Source organism: Cavia porcellus, unplaced genomic scaffold (genome assembly GCF_034190915.1).
Source record: "Cavia porcellus strain 051 isolate PalLab524CR breed Dunkin Hartley unplaced genomic scaffold, mCavPor4.1 scaffold_16, whole genome shotgun sequence".
NCBI classification, from domain to species: domain Eukaryota; kingdom Metazoa; phylum Chordata; class Mammalia; order Rodentia; family Caviidae; genus Cavia; species Cavia porcellus.
In genome coordinates, this window is record NW_026947499.1 from 8,883,797 (window position 1) to 8,903,692 (window position 19,896).

General features: G+C 54.0%; 1 protein-coding gene and 1 long non-coding RNA gene across 6 annotated transcripts in view; one reads left to right on the top strand and one right to left on the bottom strand.

Moving 5' to 3' along the window:
- Window positions 1–13,255, bottom strand: part of Hvcn1 (hydrogen voltage gated channel 1) — a 29,156-nt gene extending 15,901 nt beyond the window's left edge. The window contains exons 1-3 of one of the 5 annotated variants that reach the window (XM_003462980.5): window positions 13,118–13,255; window positions 12,797–12,886; window positions 8,380–8,418 (exon numbers count right to left, since the gene is read on the bottom strand). In XM_003462980.5, the coding sequence (XP_003463028.3) occupies window positions 8,380–8,400 (21 nt within the window). In that variant the 5' untranslated portion in view covers window positions 8,401–8,418; window positions 12,797–12,886; window positions 13,118–13,255. Of the gene's footprint in view, window positions 1–2,495; window positions 8,346–8,379; window positions 8,419–12,796; window positions 13,035–13,117 lie in introns of those variants that run through there. The other 4 variants (XM_013144816.3, XM_063225609.1, XM_063225608.1 and 1 more) reach the window with 4 other exon arrangements.
- A 2,333-nt stretch (window positions 13,256–15,588) lies between these two features.
- Window positions 15,589–19,203, top strand: LOC134470619 (uncharacterized). The gene is made up of 3 exons (XR_010039619.1): window positions 15,589–16,300; window positions 16,889–17,853; window positions 18,913–19,203. It is a non-coding gene; the product is annotated as an uncharacterized LOC134470619 (long non-coding RNA).
- Window positions 19,204–19,896: the final 693 nt, after the last annotated feature.

A 19,896-nucleotide genomic window follows, 5' to 3' on the forward strand; every position in this document is an offset into this window, starting at 1 on the left:
ACAGGGTCTCACTAAGTCGCCCAGGCTAGCTTTCAACTTGCAATCCTCCTGCCTCAGCCTTCTGAGAAGCTGGGATCATAGGCTTGCACCACTGTGCCTGCTAAACTCAAATGTTTTTCATGGTACCTTCAGAGAAGGTTAGGGCTGTAAGAGGTCGCTGCTCTGATCTCCCTGTTCTATAATCTTCCAAGCTCCAAAGTGGATCAGAGAACACCACCTGTTTCACGAGCTTCCCACGCCCCCAACAGCTTCTAGGTAAGCGGCAGGGGACGTCCCTGCAGGACGGGCCGTGGGTGGTGTGTGGAGGGCTGGTCATCCAGGAATCTGGGCTGCAGGTCACCTCCCTGCCCGGCCTCACACCGTCTGGGTACCTAGGAAGCTCCAGGTTTCACAGTCGTCAGATGCTTACGACCCCCACATAACCTGACAGCACCTGCGTTCTGCTGCCCTCGCCCTTCCGCAGGGTCCTGGGCCTGTTTCTGTCCTTCTCCTCACGGCCACAGTTTACTTGCTCCTGGGCCACCATCCAATCTGTACTTCTGTCCTCCCAAAGCCAAGACCCTCACTGTGATACACACAGCCCCGAGGTGCTTGGCCTCCCTCCTTCTCACAGCCTGCCATGCAGTTCAGGCTGGTTTTGAACGCACACGGTAGCCCAGGCTGGCCTTGAACTCATGGAGAGACTCCTGCCTCAGCCTCCCAAGACCTGGCATTACAGCTGTGTGCCACCATGCCTGGCTTTTCCCCTCATCCTTACCCTTCCAAAGCCCTCACTGCAATTTCTAATTAGAAATGGCATCGTGCCTAGTATTACTGCTGTCCTCGCTGGCATTGGAGCTCCATCCAATAGGACAGAGCCTGTGTCCTGAGTCACATATGATGTTTGACCCACAGAAGTAGCCCCTGCATCCCCATCTGCCAAGGACGCTGGACCTTGCTTCCCACCCCAGGCCACAGTTTCCCCCAGAAGCACCCGAGCCCTTTCTTAGCACACTGGGAGCCTGGGGCACTTTGCAAAAACCGTGTTTCTACTTTACAGGAGAGGAAAGTTTTTCTTTCTGAAACCTTGTGACCAATAAGAGAAGCAACTTTTAGTAACTCAGGATGAAAATATTTCTGGCACCCGGCGGAGCAGAAAATAATTCTGGTTTTAAGTCAGGACTATCACGCCAGAAGCAGCAAAGCTCTGGAGAGGGGTCAAGGCGAGTTGGCCCCGGAGTGGCGGGGCCCTGGCTTCCGCCCCCTCTGGCGGGAAGAGGACTGGGAGGGGGGCACCCTCACAAGCCCTGTCACACCAGCCTACAGCAGCCCCGAGCTGGCAGCTCTGCCTGTCCCTCCCAGCCCCTCCTGCACCTCTGGCCCAGGGCTCTGCTGCCACAACCCGGGGACCCTGTGACCCTGGACTTCTCAGTCCCATGAACGTCTTCTGCATCTCAGCGTGGCTCTGTCATTTGCAGCTATACCGGCAGAGTCACTAATGGGGACTCCACGGCCCCTGCAGGAATCCCTGCTTCCTGGTCTTGCCACACCCTGCGGGTCCTGTGGGGGTGGGTGGGTGTCACCTTCCTGTCTCAAAGCCCAGGACCTCGAGTAGGGCCTGCGTGACCACAGCACCCTCCTCACACCACCGACTGACTCCCCTTGCTTCTGTCTGGCCTCCCAATTCCTCTTGAGACCCTGACTCTGGCCTTGCCCTCAGTCTGGGGACTCCCCCAGCCTTCTTTGGGGGTACTCGGAATAAACCCGAGGCCTTCACACTGAGCTAAAGCCGCAGTCCTTTTTCATTTTGAGACAGGGTCTTGTTAAGTTGCCAGGCTGCCCAGGCTAGGTTTGAACTTGTGATAGCCCTGGTTCGGCCTCCTACCGTGCTGGAATTAGATGGTACCATCGCACCTGTGTGTTCAACACCGTTCACATTCAAATCAAAGTCTGCGCCTGACCCCCGAGGTTTCGCAGCTCATTAGTTTGCTGTGAGCCACACTGAGACTGCTCCTGTTCCATGTCCCCTGAGGGCCTGGCCTTGTGCACATCTTTCTCCCCAAGCCAGCGCCCCCAGGCTGTGCCTGCCTGGGGACACTTCTGAACGCTTGGTTCCCAGGCGCCCCTCTCCTCCGGGCCTCACTAGTGACGCCCACTAGTGCGCCACGCTCTCTCCCCCAGGACCTCATGATCCAGAACACCCTCTGCCTCTCTCACCCTATGCAGCCCCCAGGGCTCAGGCCTCAGGCTCAGTGTTTTTTCTCACTTTTCCCTTTGCTGGGGATTGAATCCAGGGCCTCATATGTGCCCGGTAATTCTACACTATTATAACCCTACACCATTCTTATATTTTTGGACAAGGTCTTGCTAAGTAGCCCAGGCTGGCCTCAAACTTGAGACCGTCCTGCCTCGTCCTCTAAGCAGCAGAGATCACGGGCAGGCAGGCACCAGCACAGTTGGTTCCTTGCCATCTACCCTGTGCACCTCTGCTGGCGCCCTGTGGGGAGCTTCCTTACCTGGCCCCAGCTGGGTCTCCCTCCACACGCACACGGTGCCATTACACCTCCATCGTGTCCCTGTCTGTGCCGGGCTGAGGAGGAGGGTGGGGGTGACAGAGACCTTCCTCCCTCAGCCCCGCGAGAGGCCCAGTTAAGTATTTAATAAACAAATTACCAGAATCACCGTTGCCCCCTTCAAAGCAAATGGATCGACACGTGACAGGTGTTACACAAATTACTCCTGGGTGCTGATGAGAGCACCGCAGGCCGAGGGGTGGGGAGGGGGATTCTCCCGAATGCCTATTTCTGCAGTGGCCATCTGTGGAGGGGGCGGGGGGAGTCCCCATGGCCAACGATCACAGATAAAGGCTTTTTAAGAAATCCAGCCAACTGCCAATTCCCAGGGCCCAGAGCCTCTCCTTTCCCCATTTCCCTGTTCTCTTCCAGAGCTATTTGGGGGGGACTCAATTTGCTTATTAACTACTATGCTCACCCAAAACTCCCGCAAGACAGAAGAGCAGCAGAAGCTACCAAGACCGATGGCTTCTCCTACGATTGTGTCATTTACTGTGTCACCAGCACACTGCTTGTCTTCTTCCCACAGAATGTCAGTTCACCTCCCAACTTCGGGCTGAGCTGGGGCTAGGGCCAGCTCATGTTGGGGCTCAATAAAGGGAAGGGACTCTGGAGCCAGCACTGCTGGACTGTGAAGAGCCAGGACTGGCCCTGGGACGTGGACACACAGGGTGCAGCTGCCCGAGTCAGGCTCCAGGGCGGCTTCCACGTCTGGCCTCGAGCTGTCTCCCTCCCTCCGGCCTCCAGGGCTGCACAGCCCACCCAGACCCTGGACCAGAGACCGCACACCTCAGGTGGGCAGCTGCTGCTGCCCTGCTCACACCTGGGCTGCCGCCATCCCCAGGAGTGGGCAGGACAGGGAGGAGCAAGCTCTGCATTCCACAGGAGGGGAAACGGGGGCACGGGAGGACGCTGGCCTGAAGTCACACCAAGTCACAAACCAGGAGCAGGTGGGCAGGTAAGGGAGGAGACAGGGTAACACAGTATCCCCTCTAGGGAGGACTAGGAGGCAGGTGACACACTCTGTGTGTGTGTGTGTATTTTTTTAAGAGACAGATATATTTAAAAAGAGAGAGAGACAGACAGACAGACAGACAGATATATTGCCCAGGCTGGCCCTGAAATCCTGCACTCATGTGATCGTAATCTTCCTGCCTCAGCCTCCCTAGAAGCTGGGACTCTAAATGCATACTACAATACATGGGTTCTTTTGTGGCTTGAAAATTTTTTTTTGGCTGGTCCAATGGCAGTGGGTTATCAGAACTTATTAACATTAGTGTCACTAAAGTTGGTATACCATCCCCCTCCACTGCTAAATTTGACTGGCTTTAAAAAAAAATTTTTTTTTTGTTTGCTTTTTGAGACAAGAACTCCCTATGTAGTTCAGGCTGGCTTTGAATTTACTACACAGCCCAGGTTGGTGGTCCTTCTGCCTCAGCCTTCTGAATGCTGAGTACAATATAGGCGTGTGCCACCACACCCAGCTGAAAAAAAATCTGAGTGTGTGTGACACGCCAGGTGTAGGAGTAAAGATAGCTTTACCAAAATCTAAAACGTCTTTATTTTTAAAAAAAAGTCCTTATCATTCAACCTGACAAGAGCGTCACACATGAATGTATCTACTTGCTGGATCTTGCTCCATTAGCCCCAAATCAGAAGTAACCTCCAAGTCTGTCACACCATGCAGGGTCACACTGCGGAGCCCTGCGTGGCCATGCAGGAGCCCGGTGACCTGTGGGCACTGGCATAGACAGCAGTCCCTCGGAAGGACCCTTCCCCACCCAGACCCTTGGTATAAATGGCACTGTTTATGCTGGACTCCTGCCTCCCTTTGGAGAGTCAGCCTGTGTGACAGCCCCCAATAAAACCTGAGGGTGATGAGCCCCCAGGGACCTCTCAGGTCACCAACACCTCACACATCACTGCTCGATGCAGGAGGGACCGAGCAGACCCCTGGAGAGGACTCCGGAAGCTTGTGCCCATTTCCCACAGTCTTCACCTGAATGCCTCTTCCCTTTTGCTAAACTGAATCAGTATCCTTCAGCCGCAATAATGCTCACCCCACTGTGAGTACATATATATGGGGGTGCCCCAGGAGCCTCCTACTAAAGCCGAACTTCTGGGCTTGGACACCCTGACATATTCCTGTATTTAAAATCTTTCTGGTTTCTCATTGTTCTTTAAACAACCAAGAACCAGATGCCTTCCAGGGCTACATCTGTTCTCCCCACTGGGGCTCTGCTGATCTGACCTCATTTTCCACATGTCCTCACTCTGGCCATGCTGTCTCCAGTCATTTGGGCTTCATGGCCACCAGGCTTCTCTAGCCACAGGGTCTTTGCACATGCAGGTTCTTCTGCCTGGAACAGTGATGTGCTTTCACCTTGCCATCAATCTTCCTTGCTTCCTTCATCCCAGCTCAGAGGGGCTGGCCAGGCCTCCTGTTGCACGCTCACGGCCCCTACGCTCCTGGGAAGTTGTGTCACCACTGAGCACCCCAGGGCTGGCAGGCCCTGCTCGCACCGTGACCCTTGTGCCTAGCAGACCAGCAGCTCCCATGGCATATGCTGGGGGCAGAATGAGCCCCTCAGCTGAGCTCCACTCTCGGGACCCAGGAGCCACCTGCCAGGGCCCCCCCCCCAGGGGCTGTGTGTTCTGAGGAATGTCTATTTTTAAGATCAGGGAAGTCTTTAAATAAATGTAGAAATTGTTCCTTCTCTAGGGTGGAGAGGAAGTTTGGGGTTCATGAAAACAAGCCCCGAGCCGGCTGAGTGCCTCTGGCAGGAGGGGTGCTGTGGGCCGAGGAGCCTGCCCGCTGGCCCAGTCCCCCCAGAACTGGGCTCCTCAGCCTCCTACTCCACGCAGCAGCTGCCAACCTGGCACCTTAACTCCAGAGCTGGGTTTGCAAGGGTGGAAAGCAGTGGCTGCAGTCTTAGGAGCTCGCAGAGCCCCCGTACACAGTGCAACCGCCCTGCATGGTGCCTGCCAACCCCTCTCCACTTACCAGCGTAGAAACAGAAAGGCAAGTGATGAATGAACTCCAGGTCGTGCAGCCTAAGGAAAGCAGAGCCAGGGCTCCAACCTGGCTCCCCTCTTCCTTTCGAGCCCCTTGTGAATACACCCAGCCTCGCACCTCGGTAGCTGGGGAAGCAGCTCCCAAGCCCCAGTTGCATGATAGAATCACCTAGAGGGTTTTTTTTTTTTTACCGGTACCGGGGATCAAACTCACAACCACGCGCTTGCAAGGCAGGCGCTTATGCCGCTGAGCTAAATCCCCAGGCCCACACCTAGAGTGTTTTGAAGCCCCATCCTGGACTCAGAGACCCTGATCTAACTGGCAGCGGTGTGGCGAGTGTGGCGTGCTACGTGGGAACCACCAGGTGGAAGGCACAAAGTTACAGCTGTCTCCGCACACCCAGCTCCAGGCTCCTAAGAACCAGCTCACCTGATGGGCTGCAAAGCCCGTATATTCTCGTGCTGGAGACCATGGCGGCATACCAAAGACAACCCTGTGTCTTTCTCTATGCACCAGACCTCCTTTATGGCTGCAGTGGTGGCTGTCATCAAGCACCCCACTAAGGACTTTGAGTGTAGGGTCATCGTTAATCCCTGGTGCTGGTGTTCCTGTTATGCAGAACAGGGAAACTGAAGCTCAGAGACGGACCTGGCGGAGGGCAGGCTTCTGCAGCTAGCTAAGTCTATCTCCATGAACTGGCTATTGCAAAGCTACCAACCGCCCTCTCCTTTTCTCCTACAGCACAGCTCTGCTGTCCCAGAAAGTGGGAGCGCTCTGAAGCAAACCCATGAAAACAAGCTTTGCAAACCACAATGAACCCGACAAAGGCCAAGTATGAAAAAGAACATGTTCTCTGACCAGGAAGAGTCCATTTGACCCCCATCTTCCCAGGTCCCCAGCAATGCCACCACCTCTGTGGTGACAGGTAACCTCCTGCCCCTCGCGGGTTCCCCAAGGTATGTACTCAGGGGGTTCTGTATTCCGGGTACCACTTCCCCTGCAGTTTCTGAGCCCTGGTCCAGGCCTAAACGAGGTCCCCTGGATTCCCCTGCCCAAGTGGGCTGCCTGCAGATTCCTTGGGCCCACCCCCTTACCATGCACCCCACGGAACAGACCTCCATTTATTTCTTTCATTGTTATGCTAGTGTGAAATGTGAGCAAAAGAAAGGGGACACATTCACAGTGACCCCGACACACCCAGCTTCTCCAGCCTCTATCAAATCCCTAGCTTTTATGATCACAATCAAAGACCACAGGCAACACAGTATCTGTCTCCCACAGCCACAGGACCCACACTTACGCCTCTTCGTGACCAACACACTTTCTAAGGGGCCGAATGGTCTTATTGTTACAGCCTGACTGCTTCTCACATTCAGTATCTTTTACACCAATTCTAAAACCACATTTTCTCACATCTCTGAAAAGCCCTTCAATGGGTTTATTTTGGTGTATATCATTTTATCCCACCAAAGTACTTCATAATACATAAAATAACAGTGCATCTACAACAAACAGCATCTAACATCCAACATGCTCAGAAATCGAGTGCATAAATTTTGTTGTTGCTGTTTGCGATTCTGGGGTTTGAACCCAGGCTCTCACACAAGCCCCCTGCCACTGAGCTGCACCCTCAGCCCTCAGTTATTTTGAGACCAAATCTGCTAAGTTGCTAAGTCACAGGCTGGGCTCGAACTTGTGATCCTCCTGCCTCATATTTTTGTTTTTATGGACTTTTTCTTTTCCTATTTGTTAGATAATAAGGCTTTCCTGTGAAGTTTCAAGATTCTGGATACAAACTGTCAATTTTTTTTTTTCCCCCGGACAGGGGTAGGGGCTGGGCCAGCCCTGGGATAATACTCCATCCAGCAAGTACGCTGGGGTCCACAGGTAACCAGGGCCAGCACTGCCATCTGATTTCATAGGGAACTGCAAAACAGAGAACTGTCTGACGACTCCTGTCTGTCTTTCTTCAAACAAACTTCCCTCCTAACAGCACGGGCAGCCAGTGTGAGGAAACCCAAGCTCTCCCCCGCTGTCATCCCTGCTGACCCGAGGCTTTGGGGACTTTGTCCTAACCGAGCGCTGCTACCGCCCAGCCGCCCTAGCTGGGCCCGCAGAACCTATACATGAACACAGGGAGAAGCCAGCACTTCTTCCCACCTTGCCACCTGTGCCCCCCGCGGGCCCAGCACCCCAAAGGACACAGCTTAGGAGCTCCACTCCAGATGGCTGCAGAAAGCAAACCTCTGCTTTGGATCAGGCCAGGTGGAAGTCCCATTCCTGCCACTTTCTAGCCATACAGTCCCAATGAGTGGCCCAGTTCCCTGTGCCCGAGTCTCCTTCCCTATAAAAGGCAGTGGTCAGTGGGCTCAGGACTGGCCTGGTGCCAGGAGGCTGCTGTCTCAGCCTTTCCACAGTCCTGCAGGAAAGGGATGGTAAATAACCTTTTCATCATCTTCCAGACAAGGAAACTGAGGCTCAGACTGGCGAAGGGCATGGTCTTATGGCCTGCATTTATTAAAATGCAAAGCTGGGGACCTGGGATTTAGCTCAGTGGTAAAGCACCTGTCTGGCAATTCCCAGATACCGCTTGTGGCGGGGATGCAAAGCTAGGATTTAAATCTGTTGGTTCAATTAACAGGCTCCCTGGAGAGTCTGTGAAGCCCTTCCCTAACTTTCACCTTCGTGGCCTTGGGCAGGGTACAAACATACTCCACAGGATTTTCTCTGTCCTGCTGAAACCATCCAACATAATTCTATTCTTGAAGCTGGAAGGGTCTCTGAGGCTGCTGGACACCAGAAGCAACTTACCTTCTCATCACCAGACGCCATTTTCCTGCAGCTCTGGATCTGGAACAGAAGAAAACACTCGTCAGATCCGCTCTCCTGCAGTGGTCCTCTGAATATGTGCTTGGCAATCTTGGCTGAAGGACTGGTTATAAGCCAGGTTTGTTTGTCTATTTTTTATCTTCTTGAGGCAGGGTTTCACTATGTAACTCAGGTTGGACTTAAACTCACTTTGTAGCCTAGGCTGACCTCAGACTCACAGTGATCCTCCTGACTCCGCTTCCCGAGTGTTGGGAGTTAGTTTTAACAGTGTCCAAAATAATGTAGAGCCAGACATGGTGGCAAACACCTGTAAACCCAGCACTCGGGATGTGAGGCAAGAAGACTGCGGCAAGGTCAAGGCCAGGCTGGGCTACATAGTGAGACCCTCTCTGAAAAAAAAAGGTGCAACAGTACAAAGCTCAAAAGTGTACATAGAAGGTGTGTCCTGGGGATACACTCGAAGGATGGGGAAAAAGGTGCGCTACATGTACCCGCTTAACATTAGCTTCACTTTTTAGCTAGAGAGTACATGGCACCGCCAGCCTGAAGAAGGGAAAGCTGCTGACACAGCTGACTGCATGGATGGACCGTGAAAATACTACCTTAAGGACAGGCAGATGCCTGCTCACAAAACGGAGGCTCACAGCCTCTGATCCTCACTGATAGTAGAGGTCCAGAACAGCAAACCCACGGAGTCGGGAAGAATGGTTGCCAGGTGTTGGAGGAAGGGGAGAGGAAGGGCTGGCTGCTTAATGGGTGTGGTGGCCCCTGTTCGGCCTGGATCCCGGTGATGGCTTGGGGCTGCACAATACCGGGAAGGTGCTAAGCGCTACCACACTCCCAGCTCTCCAGTGGCTCCTTTCACACTCAGTCAATTTCACTTCAATTTCAAAAGACAGAAAGACTGCGTTACAGTAGGGGCTGCTCGGAAAGGCAGGAAACCATCTAAAGGTCATGGGTGGATTCTTCTGGGCTCAGGGGATGGACATCTGAGCAGCTGGAGACGAGGCTGCCCAATCTTCAGATGGATATAGGAGGGCAAAACAAACCCACTGCAGTGCAGTGTTGCGGGGGGAGCCACGTTAAAACAAAACACTGTGGAAAATGTTCCGTCTGTAGGGCTGGGGATTTAGCTCAGCGGCATAAGTACCTGCCTTGCTAGCAGGCGGTCGTGAGTTCGATCCCTGGTACTGATAAAAATGAAAAAGACAAAAAAAAAAAAAAAGAAAATGTTCCGTCTGTGAGGCGACCCAAACTTGTCACAGCGATCATCTCTGGGAGAACGGGGAGGCATCTGGCTGGGCACGCGGGTTGGGTGACCACTCGCCTTCTCTTTGCCTCTGCAAAGTCTGAACTTCTACAATGACTATGTGATACTTTTCAAAATTATTTTTAACGTAAGTGACACATGCATGTAGTAAAAAATTTAAATACTACAAAAAGATTACTATGGCAGTCGCAGCCCTCGTTCCCAGAAGCAGCTACCCCTGCTAGTGCCCTCTGCAGCCTCCAGAGGTTTTCTGTGTCTTTGCAAACACACACATGCACACTTTCACTCCTCTTCCTGTGTTTTTTTTCTTAAGCAAATGTGAGCCCACACACTGCTCTGAGCCTTATTTCCTTTAGGGGGTGGTAGGCAGAGTAATTTCCCCCGAAGGACCCTTAGACGGAGCAGATGGCTAATCCAGGTGGATCCACTATAACAGGAGAAATTTTTTGTTTAATTTTTATAGTGCTTGGGATCAAACTGAGGGCCTTGTACGCAACAGGCAAGTGGTGTATGGCTGTGCTACATCACCAGCCTTTTAAAATTGTTCTGCAGAATTTTGAGACAGGGTCTCACCAAATTGTCCAGGCTCGCCTCAAACTTGCAATCCTCCTGCCTCAGCCTCCTGAGTGGCTGGTGTGCCACCACATCCATCCAGAAGGGTCTCCATGAGCAAAGGAGGAGACCTGGGAGATGTGAGGGCAGAAGCAGAGTCGGCAGCAGAGCGAGGCTGAAGATGCCTGCTGCTGGCCTCAAAGGTGGCAGAAGGCACCAATGTAAGCAACGTGAGTCCCTCTGGAAGCTGGCGCTGGGGGCGGCCAAGCAGATCCCTCGGGAGCCTTCAAAGCAGAGCAGCCCCGTTGGCAACTCGCTTTGCAGCACTGAGACCCGGTTAGGCTTCTGCCCCTCGGCAGCAGAAGACAGTAAATCTGGGCTAATTAAAGCCACCGAGTGCATGGTCACTTGTTCAGCAGCCAGAGAGCGGGTCTGTGCCGTGCTCCAGGCCCAGGACACTTCTTGGATGGTGTTCAGGTGTCCCCTGGACAACCTATGGCCCACTGGCCACGAAGAGCCATGTGCTTCCCTGTCCTGAGGCCCTGAGGAGTGACTACAGTCACTCTCACATCTTGAGTCATGTTTTATAACTTATAAAGTAAAATATCACATGCTGAAAAACAATTCCTGAAGACTCAAAAACAAAACAAAACAAAAAAACCTTTCATTCCCCACCACAGTTCTACGCTGAGGGCGCACGGGATTGTCTGTCAGGTTTTTTGCTGCTTGACAGAGCAGCTTCTGCAGGCTGCAGCATTTAGCTTCCTTCGCAAGCCAGGAAACAGAACTGGCACATGCAGGAAAACAGCCAGCTCTGTGCCGTCAAGCACGGCAGATTTTAACCTCCCCTGCTTGCCCCACTGAATTAACCAAAACAAATACAAATGTTAAAACGCAATGCTTGCGGGGCTGTGGGGAAACTTACACACATGGAGTAGGAGGTGATGATTCTAAACAGATTATCTAGGAACAAGAGGCAACTGCCTTCAAAGTGAACACACCCTGGATCCAAACATTCCATTTTGGAAACATTTCAAAGAAATCATCTGATAGCAAAATAAAAACAAAAATACATGCATAAGAGGGACAACAGTGTTTTCAGCTAAACTGGATGTGCCATGAAAACCTGGCTAAAGTCCCATGTCACAAAAGAGCTAAAGAAGGCAGACAGCTGTTGAAAGCGATGGCAGTGCTGCAGACTGTGGGGAGATGTAGAAACAACTCTGTTAAGCAACAGGAAAGGAGAAATGCAGAACTCGGATGGTTAGTCTGCTTGCAATTGCACACGATTATCTGACCAGATTACTAGATTACTAGATACCAGGTGCTGAGCTCTGGAGAATCCAACATGAAGAGGAAGGAAAGGGTCGGGACCTCAGCGGGCTGATTCAGCTGGGAAGATAAACAAAATGACAAGAGGCATGGAAGGGAGGTCACATCATCCAGGGCTAAGGCTTGAGATGACAGGAAGACAGGGCAAAGTCCCAGAGAGCTCCTTCAGGTGGGCTGGCAAAGGGGAAGCCTCCTGAGGAAGTGAGCTGAATCTCAAGGGGCCAAGTCACAAGCAGATCACAGGGAAGGAAGCTGGCTCCCAGGAAAGGGAAGAGCAAGCTCCCGGGGCCTGGGAGGAGGGGCCGCTGCCGAAGCAGAGGCAGGGAGAACCGGAATGAGCACCAGGAGGCCAGCGGCTGAAGATCTGGGGGTCAGGGTGCAGCAGGGACACCGTGGGGAGCAGGATGAGGATGGTCTGGATTTGGGGGTTATAGTGGGGTGCAGTGGCCAGACTCAGTGCAGAGGTAAACCTGTTGGCCAAGGAGTGAGGAGACAAGGGCTCCAAAGCTGTAGGCTGCAGTGGCCAGGAAAGGAGGCTTGGGACACCAACTCCCTGGGTTTCCCCTTATTTTGGGGGGGGGTTTCCCCTTCTTACTAAACCAGCTTTGGGGGTGGGCTTGGGGGGCAGCAGGGCAGTTCTGGAATTATGCAAGATGTAGCCCTAACACTCTAAAAACTCTGCCCTTACCAGCCTCTCCCATGTGGGAGTTCAGAGCAGAAGCTGCTGCCCCCAGCCTTGGGCTCACTCCAGAGTTTCTAGAGGGGGCTTCGTGGAGACTGCAGATCTCAGAGAGCCCTGATGCCCTGAGGTTAAAGGGACTTGGGACATAAAAGTTCCTCTGGATGGTGGGCATCAACATGGGAGGGCACGGTGCTAACCACAGGGACCTCACTTTCCTGAGTGATCCTGGGAGTTAGGTACCACACAGCCCTATGGGACAGATAAGGAAACTGAGGCACGGCGAGACAAAATCACATGGCTAAGCCTGCAAGAGTCCCTGCACCCAGGGACGTACCTCCCGGGTCAAGGATGGGGCTTCCCGGAGAGGTCTTCCCTTTTTGTCCCGAGTTTCCCCCAGCCCCAAGCCACCACTGTTGGTTTTCTCAGTCACCCCAAGAAGAGGGTACTTTAAGTAATTCCAGGTTAGGCATTTGCTGCCCTGGGGCGCCCTCATTTCAGCCTCCTCCTGCACTAGCAGTACCCTGCGAGGTGGGATTAGCACGAGGCTCCCGGGCTCCACACACCTGGCTGGCTGCGCGTCCTGGCTCTGCCCGCTCTGGCTGTGTCACCACGGCCAGCGGCTCGGTCTCTGCGAGGCCCTTTGCCGTCCTCACCTGGAGAGGGAGACAGGAAGGACACCGTGGCTGCTTCACCGGGCGGCGCGGGAGGAAGGCGCGGCCCCGGGCCGGGTGCGCACGCGGCGGTTTGCAGGGCGCCCGGCACCGCGACCCCGCCCGGCCCCGGGGCAGGGGAGGGGAAGGACCCGCGGGAGCCCCGCCCGGGACCGGGGCGCGGGTGCGAGGGGGCCCGCTCCTCCGAGGCGCAGGCTGGGGCCTCGCACTCACCTTGCGCCCGCCTGCCCCGGCCGCCGCTGCAGCCCTGGGGGCCGCTCGGCCTCCGCCGTCGAGCGGCCTGGCTCCGCCCCCGACGCCCCGGCCCGCCCCCCGCAGGCCTGGCCTGGGCGTCCGGCCGGGGGCCGAGGTCCGCCCGCCGAGCGCTGGCGAATCCCGGAATCCCGGAGGGGCGGGGCGCGCTTCCTGCCTCCCGGTGTCCGCCGAGCGGGGGCGCCGCCAGCCGGGCCCGGGGACCCCGGATGATGGGCCTGAGGCTGCCTTGGTCTTCTCCCCCCAGGCCTGTGATCCCCAGCCCCAGAAGGCAGACGCCCGTCTCCTGCACCCCACACTGTCCCAGATGTGCGCGTGCACCCGTGCGCCCCGCGCTCAGTGGTCTAGAACCGCACAGCTCTGCTCCCTTACAGCGGCGCAGCCCTGAACTTTGACTTGGGCCTTGTAGGGCGCCTCTGGCGTCCGAGGGCTCCGGGGCTAATGTGGGGAGAGGCGTCTCCTCTCCTCCCCTCCCAGGTCTGCTGTGGGCTGGACTGGACTCAGGAGGCCAAGTTAATGTGAGCGCTCATTCGGAAGAGAAAAGCATCAGTTACATACATGGGACCTTCCCAAGAGAGTGTGGTCTAAGCAAAGGACCAAGGCCTGATAGTTCTGTATTTTTTTAGACCATGATTGGTGACAGAATGACAGAACAAATGGCTCTCTGGACTAACGCAGTAAGCTCTAGGAATGTCACTAAGAGGAGTAGGGCTGGGGGTGCGGCAGGTTTGTTTATTCAAGTTCATTGCAGCCCTGATAATGGCCAGTGTCTGATGCTCCAGGCTAATTTCCAGCCTTACGGTGAAGGTCATTCCTCCCCAGAGGATCTCTACATCCAGAGGGCTTGCTACATTGCAGACAAACACAGCTAAAGGACCACAAGAAGTGATCTCAGCTTCAAACCCTCAGCATGCTCACCCTGGGTATTCTAAGAGACCTGGCCTTACCGCCTTCATGTCGTTGAGGTCACCTGCGTGAATCAGGATCCTCAATGCTCTCAAGAGCTGATTCACAAGGGCAGGCGACACATGGCTTCCGGGGGCGAGGCTGTGACTGTTTTGTGGAGCGTCACCTGCCCACAGGAAACTGCTCCGATTGGCTGCTATTGCCCTCCTTTCCCTACTCCTTAAGACAGTGTTGTTCTAATCTCCTGATTCTCATTCACATTTGGCTATTCTAACAGTCCTACTCCAGTCCCCAATGTGTCATCAGGCCCATTTAAAACTTCAGTCTCCCTATATTTTACTAAACGCTCTCTTCCCCTCCCACCCCAGCCCCGACTCCAGCTCTCATCCTGCGATGGGGAAAGGAAGAAGAGGAGGTGCAGGCACCCTTCCTCTAACTGCCCACCTTGGTGCTGCCTTCTCCCGTGATGTTAATAACTGGCCCTGCTGGCAGCTACAAGCTCAGCCAGCAGACAGCTCCTCACCAGCCAAGGCCTGGGCACCAAGCTCAGGCTGGTGCCCTGCTGGAGGCTTCGCTTCAGGGTTCTGCCTGCCTGCCTGTGCCCCACCCTGACCTGTGCCCTGGGACGTGAGGTCCCCTGCAAGGGTCTGCCTCCATGCTTCCTGGGCAGCAGGACCCAAAGAAGAGGCTCAGCACTCCCCTCCCCTTCCCTCCTCTCCCAGCTCTGCTGTGGGCTCAGAAGTCAGCGTGGCCTTCTTCACTGGCACCCTTCTGCTGCTCGGCCTCGTCAGCCATGTTCATCTTTATGCCCAGCACAGATCTGGTGCACTGTGGGTGCTTTGGGGGCTTACTGCATAAGTGAGTGAGTTTTGGGCTTAATAAGCTAGAGGTGTGCCCTGTGGTTGCTCCTATTTAACACTGTACCTAAGATCCCAGCCAATGCAAGAAAACAAGAAAAGGAACAAAGAAATACAAAGATTAAAAGAACCATCGCAAGCTACCAAGAAACTCCATGAGACACAACAGACAGTGTTGGGCCTCCGTGTGGCCCTCTCTGTACACGTAACAGAACACAGGCTTGTAATCGAGGCAGGAAGGCTGTCTCGAGTTCTAGGCCAGCCCAAGCTGCATAGTCAGTGCTGAATGACATGGGGAGGCCTGTCTCAAAGAACAAAACCAAAGGGGCTAGAGATTTAGCTCAGCGGCATAATCGCCTGACTTGCAAGCAGGCAGTCATGAGTTCGATCCCCGGTACCAATAAAAAAGGAAAAGACAAAAAACAAAAAACAAAAAAAAAAAAGAAAAGAAAAACAAAGTAATTCAATGTCACATTTTAAGATAACTGGTTTGTAGTATACTGCACTGGAAAACGGTACCCGGAAAGAAAGGCAAGGGCTTCACAGATGGCAAAGGCCCAGGGCCGGAGAGATTCCTGCCGCGGTGAGGAGCCCTCCCTGCAGCGGTCTCGCACCAGGGAGCCCCGCCCACCGAGGCCCCGCCCCCCCCTCCCGCCCTGTGTCTCAGCCAGTGCTGAGCCCGGCTCCCCTGACAGCCTCAGTCATCGTCAGCGTCAGCAGCATCTGGGCGCCCTGCCTTCTGACGTCCACTGAGCATTTCAAGAAAGATCTCAGCCCGTTCCTGGGTGTCTGCTTAGAACAGCTGGGGCCGGGCCGGGCGGTGGGAGGGGAGACAGGGCTTCCTCTGCAGCAGCGGCGGCTTTGGCTTCTCCAGGACAGTGTTTCCAGCTGCAGCAGCTGACCACTTCCCTTTCTAGGGCACAAGCCTGGCTCTAAGAGAAACAGAAAAAACAGAGGGGAGGGAAGCAGACTTCGCCCGCGATGAGGAAAGTACTCTGGATTGCCCACAGTTCTGTCTGTGCCTGGGTCCAGAGGAGACTTTCACAGCAGACAGCCCCGTGACACACCCACGTGTGATGATATAGTCATTCTAGGGGGCCTGCATGGCCAGGGCTGGGCTTGAGGCTCGGGTGTAAGGGCGCTTGCCCAGTTTGCATGAGCCAAGAGAAGGGCTGGAGAGGGCGTCCACGGCAGACCAAGCCAGTCCTTGTCCTGATGTGTGCTGGGGTGGCTGGGCCTTCACACAGCACCGAGGGCAGCGGCCCTGCAGTGAGCAGCAGCGACTTGTCCCCCCTGCTGGTCACTCGTGGAAACACTTACAGCCAGCTCTGGCCCCAGCTGGGCAGGTCAGCCCTGAAGGTGACTTCCACCCTCTCTCCAGGTGAGTGGCCCAAACCCAGCCGGGATGTTGGGCATGGACCCTGGACAAAGAAGCAGGGGTGTGTTCCTGCTGAGGAGGGAGAGCTAGAGGAGGAGGAGGAGGAGGCTGAGGCTCTCCAGTGCCCTGAGCTGCCACTTCCTGCCAGGGCTTTTCTTAAAGATCACTTCCCCAAGGAAGTGGCCCTGTGGCTGGCCACTTAGCTTTCTCTCTTTCCATAGAGGAACGCTCACTCTTGCTGGGTCATCCAGTGGCCCTGCTTAGGGAGAAAAGGGACAGCTCTCCTTTCCTCCTTCCCTGGGCAGCAAGTGCCAGCACACGCCTGTCTCCGTGGGTCTTCACAGCCCTGTGGGCTCCGATGGGCAGGTCTAAGGGAGCCCACTGCAGAATTCCCACACTGCCGGCGGCTTGGTCAAGACACCTGTGTCCTCACCTGTGCCCTGAGCTGCCTCCAGTTCACCCCTCTGCCTTTCCATGGCCTTTGTCGTCCTGGAGGATTGTGGGGGGTGTGAACAGGGACAGTCAGTGTGTGTCATCTCAGCAAGGAGGCCCAGTGCTCACCACACTGCCTCTTCCACTCTTGTCCCGCAGGCTGCACTCAGCCCTGAGGACACCCAGCTCAATAAAGGAACGCTGAACTGTGGTCTTCTTCAGGCAGGGACAAAGTGTGTGAATTTGTTGAAGTGGAGGAGGGACCTCTGGGGAGCTGCCATCGAAGTAGACAGGAAAAACAAAGGTCAGCAAGGGAGAGTCCCTTGTCCATGCCCCCTGGCCATGAAGCAGCGGAGCAGGACTTGAATTCACTCTGTCCGAACTGTGCAGGTCACTTCGGAGCAAGAAAGCTCTGCAGGCAGGGAGGTGGCACCTAAACCGCGTCTCCTGAGATAGAAAAAGAAGAAAGGACATCTGAAGGACGTTGGCTTCTGAAGAAGAAGAATCTTTGTCAGGAGAGCTTCGCTCAAGTCGCATCTTACACAGCATTCTGATCACAGCCAGGTCATCTGTATTTCCTGTGAGACTCGCGGGCATTTCTAACCAGAGCTCAGTTTTTAGACACAGTGGTAGCTGTCCTTTGATTTTCCCTGATGGTGACCTTCTCCCCCTTCTGGTGAACTCAGCAGTCGCCTGAGTTCAGTCCCCGTGGTGTGAGACAGGCTGACCCACCCAGGCCAGCAGCACTCTGGCAGGAGCACTTGGCCGAGGACTTCTGCGCCAGGACTGGAGTGTGCTGCCCTGTAATCAGAGAGCGCTGCCATCGCTGAGAGATCCAGACGCTTGTGCCAAGCACACACAGGCACACAAATACAGAGACCAAACGGAAGAACACGGAGGACATGGAGGACTCCGGAAGCACTGGCATCGAAATGGCCCTCGTCTGGTTCTAAGTCAGCCTGGTGTTTTCGCTGCCTCCATCTGGATCCTCTGCATGTGGTCCCAGGCGCACCCGTGGGGAGTGTGGCTGCTCACGGGAGCTCACGGGCCAAGCCAGCCTCAGCTGAGATCACTGCAGGTGGACCGGTCTCCTCTCGCACACTGTCGGTGCAAAGTGGTAGCAGGTAATAAAGAAAATTGGCCAGGTGTGGTAACATAGGCACTCTGGGAGGCTGAGGCAGGTAGATAGCAAGTTGGAGGGCAGCCTATGCAAGCTGGCAAGACCCTTCTCAAAATTTAAAAAAAAAATGTAAATCTAGTAAAAACAATGCATAGGCATTTGCTGCCACAACTTCTCTTCCATGACCTCTCCTGGGCCAGGAACAGGACAAGGCACCTGCAAGTTGTTCACCACTCATGAGCACATGGGCAGAAGTGGCCCTGTGTCCACTGCTGGAAACTATCTGAATAAACCATGCTCTGGAGTTGGAGATTTAGCCCTGCAGCATAAGCACCTGCCTTGCAAGCAGGCAGTTATGAGTTCGATCCCTGGTACTGATAAAAATGAAAAAGACCAAAAAAAAATTAATAAATAAATAAATACATAAACCATGTTCTGTCCTTCCTCCTCCCTGAAGGCCCACAAGGCTGGGAAAAGATGAGGGGTGCACCCCCATCCCACAGAACCCCGCCAAGATGCACTGCTAAGGACAAACGCAAGGTGCAGTGAGCTCTGTTGCCCCGCAGGTCTACCAGAGGCAGAGCAGAAGAACACATGTGTGCGTTTACTTCTGTCGCAGGTTATGGAAGCAAGGGAAGCTGAACAAAACCTTTGGGTTTTCTTGCTGTCACTTGACTAAAAGTCACATATCCTGGAGGTCACATTACTGTGCTCTGTATTGAGTCCCCCACTAGCTCTAGCTCTGCTGGCAATAGCACCTCTGGTGTGTATTTCAAAATGATAGAGGCCCCCTACATTACTTTTCAGGGCCTCCAAGGCCATTTTTGTTATAACTACCACCTGTGTTTTTATTTTGAGGCAGAGTCTCACTGTGTAGCCAGTATAGCCTTGAACCCGTAGCGATCTTCCTGCCTCAGCCTCCCCAGTGCTGGGATTGCTGGATTTTTATTTTTGTTTTTGAACAGTTCTAAGGAATGAACCCAGGGCCTCCCATGTATTAGGCAGGTCCTCTACTACTGAACTACCTCCCTTTAAATTTTTTTTTTTTTAATTTTGAAACAAGGTCTCACCAAGTTGCCTGGGCTGGCCTTGAAGCTGTGATACTCCTGTCCTGAGTGTGTCACCACGCCTGGTAGCACCAGCATTTAGGCCGTGCCTGTCCTCAAGTCTGGTGCATAGACTTTGACATCAGATCATGCAAATGCTGCCACTGCCTTGCACGTGCACACCAGGAAGTGCCCCGAAGACTGATTTCTACCCACATTCTCCTGTGTTTTAAGTCATCTCACTTCTTTACCCATAAATACTTGTAAGGAGGTGTATTTGAGACTTGGTCTCCTGCCTCCTCATCTTTGGCTGCCATGTGAATAAATCCTCTTTTTCTGCAAAATTTGCTGTTTTGGTGACTACCATATTATTTAGTGGGCAGAACAGGCTGGGTTCAGTCACACATACACTGAGGCACAAACTAGGTAAAGTACAGGGTAGGGAGGGCAGGAGAAACCGACTCCTCTTGTGGAAAGAACCAGGACTGAATGGAATGGAAGATTTGCAAGCACTGAGGAGTTGGAAGGCAACTCCATTAGACTAGTCGGGGGTTGGGGGAACTGAGTTCCAAATCACTAGCCCTGCCTTGGGGTTAGACAGATACTTACACAGGCGTTAGGCGGGGAGTACCACAGGCTGATAGCAGGTTATTTTACAGTTGGTACATAGGCGGGTCCTGTGTTGTCAGGCAGACTTGTTCTGGGGTGGAGGGGGTTTCTTATCATACAGCAGGAAGGCCAGGGGCTTGAGTGAGTGAGTAGAATCAGTCATTGTCTTCAACTGAGCCCGTCTGTCCTTGACGCCACAAGATGGACTAGCTGGCTGAGTTATGTCTGGTTTACAAGTTGCAGCTGGTGTTGCAGCCTCAAGACTAGCTGAGCCTAAAGGGGTGGGCTTGCTGCTCCTGCTTTTTTTTTTTTTTTTTTTTAATCTTTTTATCGGTACCGGGGATCGAACTCACAACTGCCTGCTTGCAAGGCAGGCGCTTACGCCACTGAGC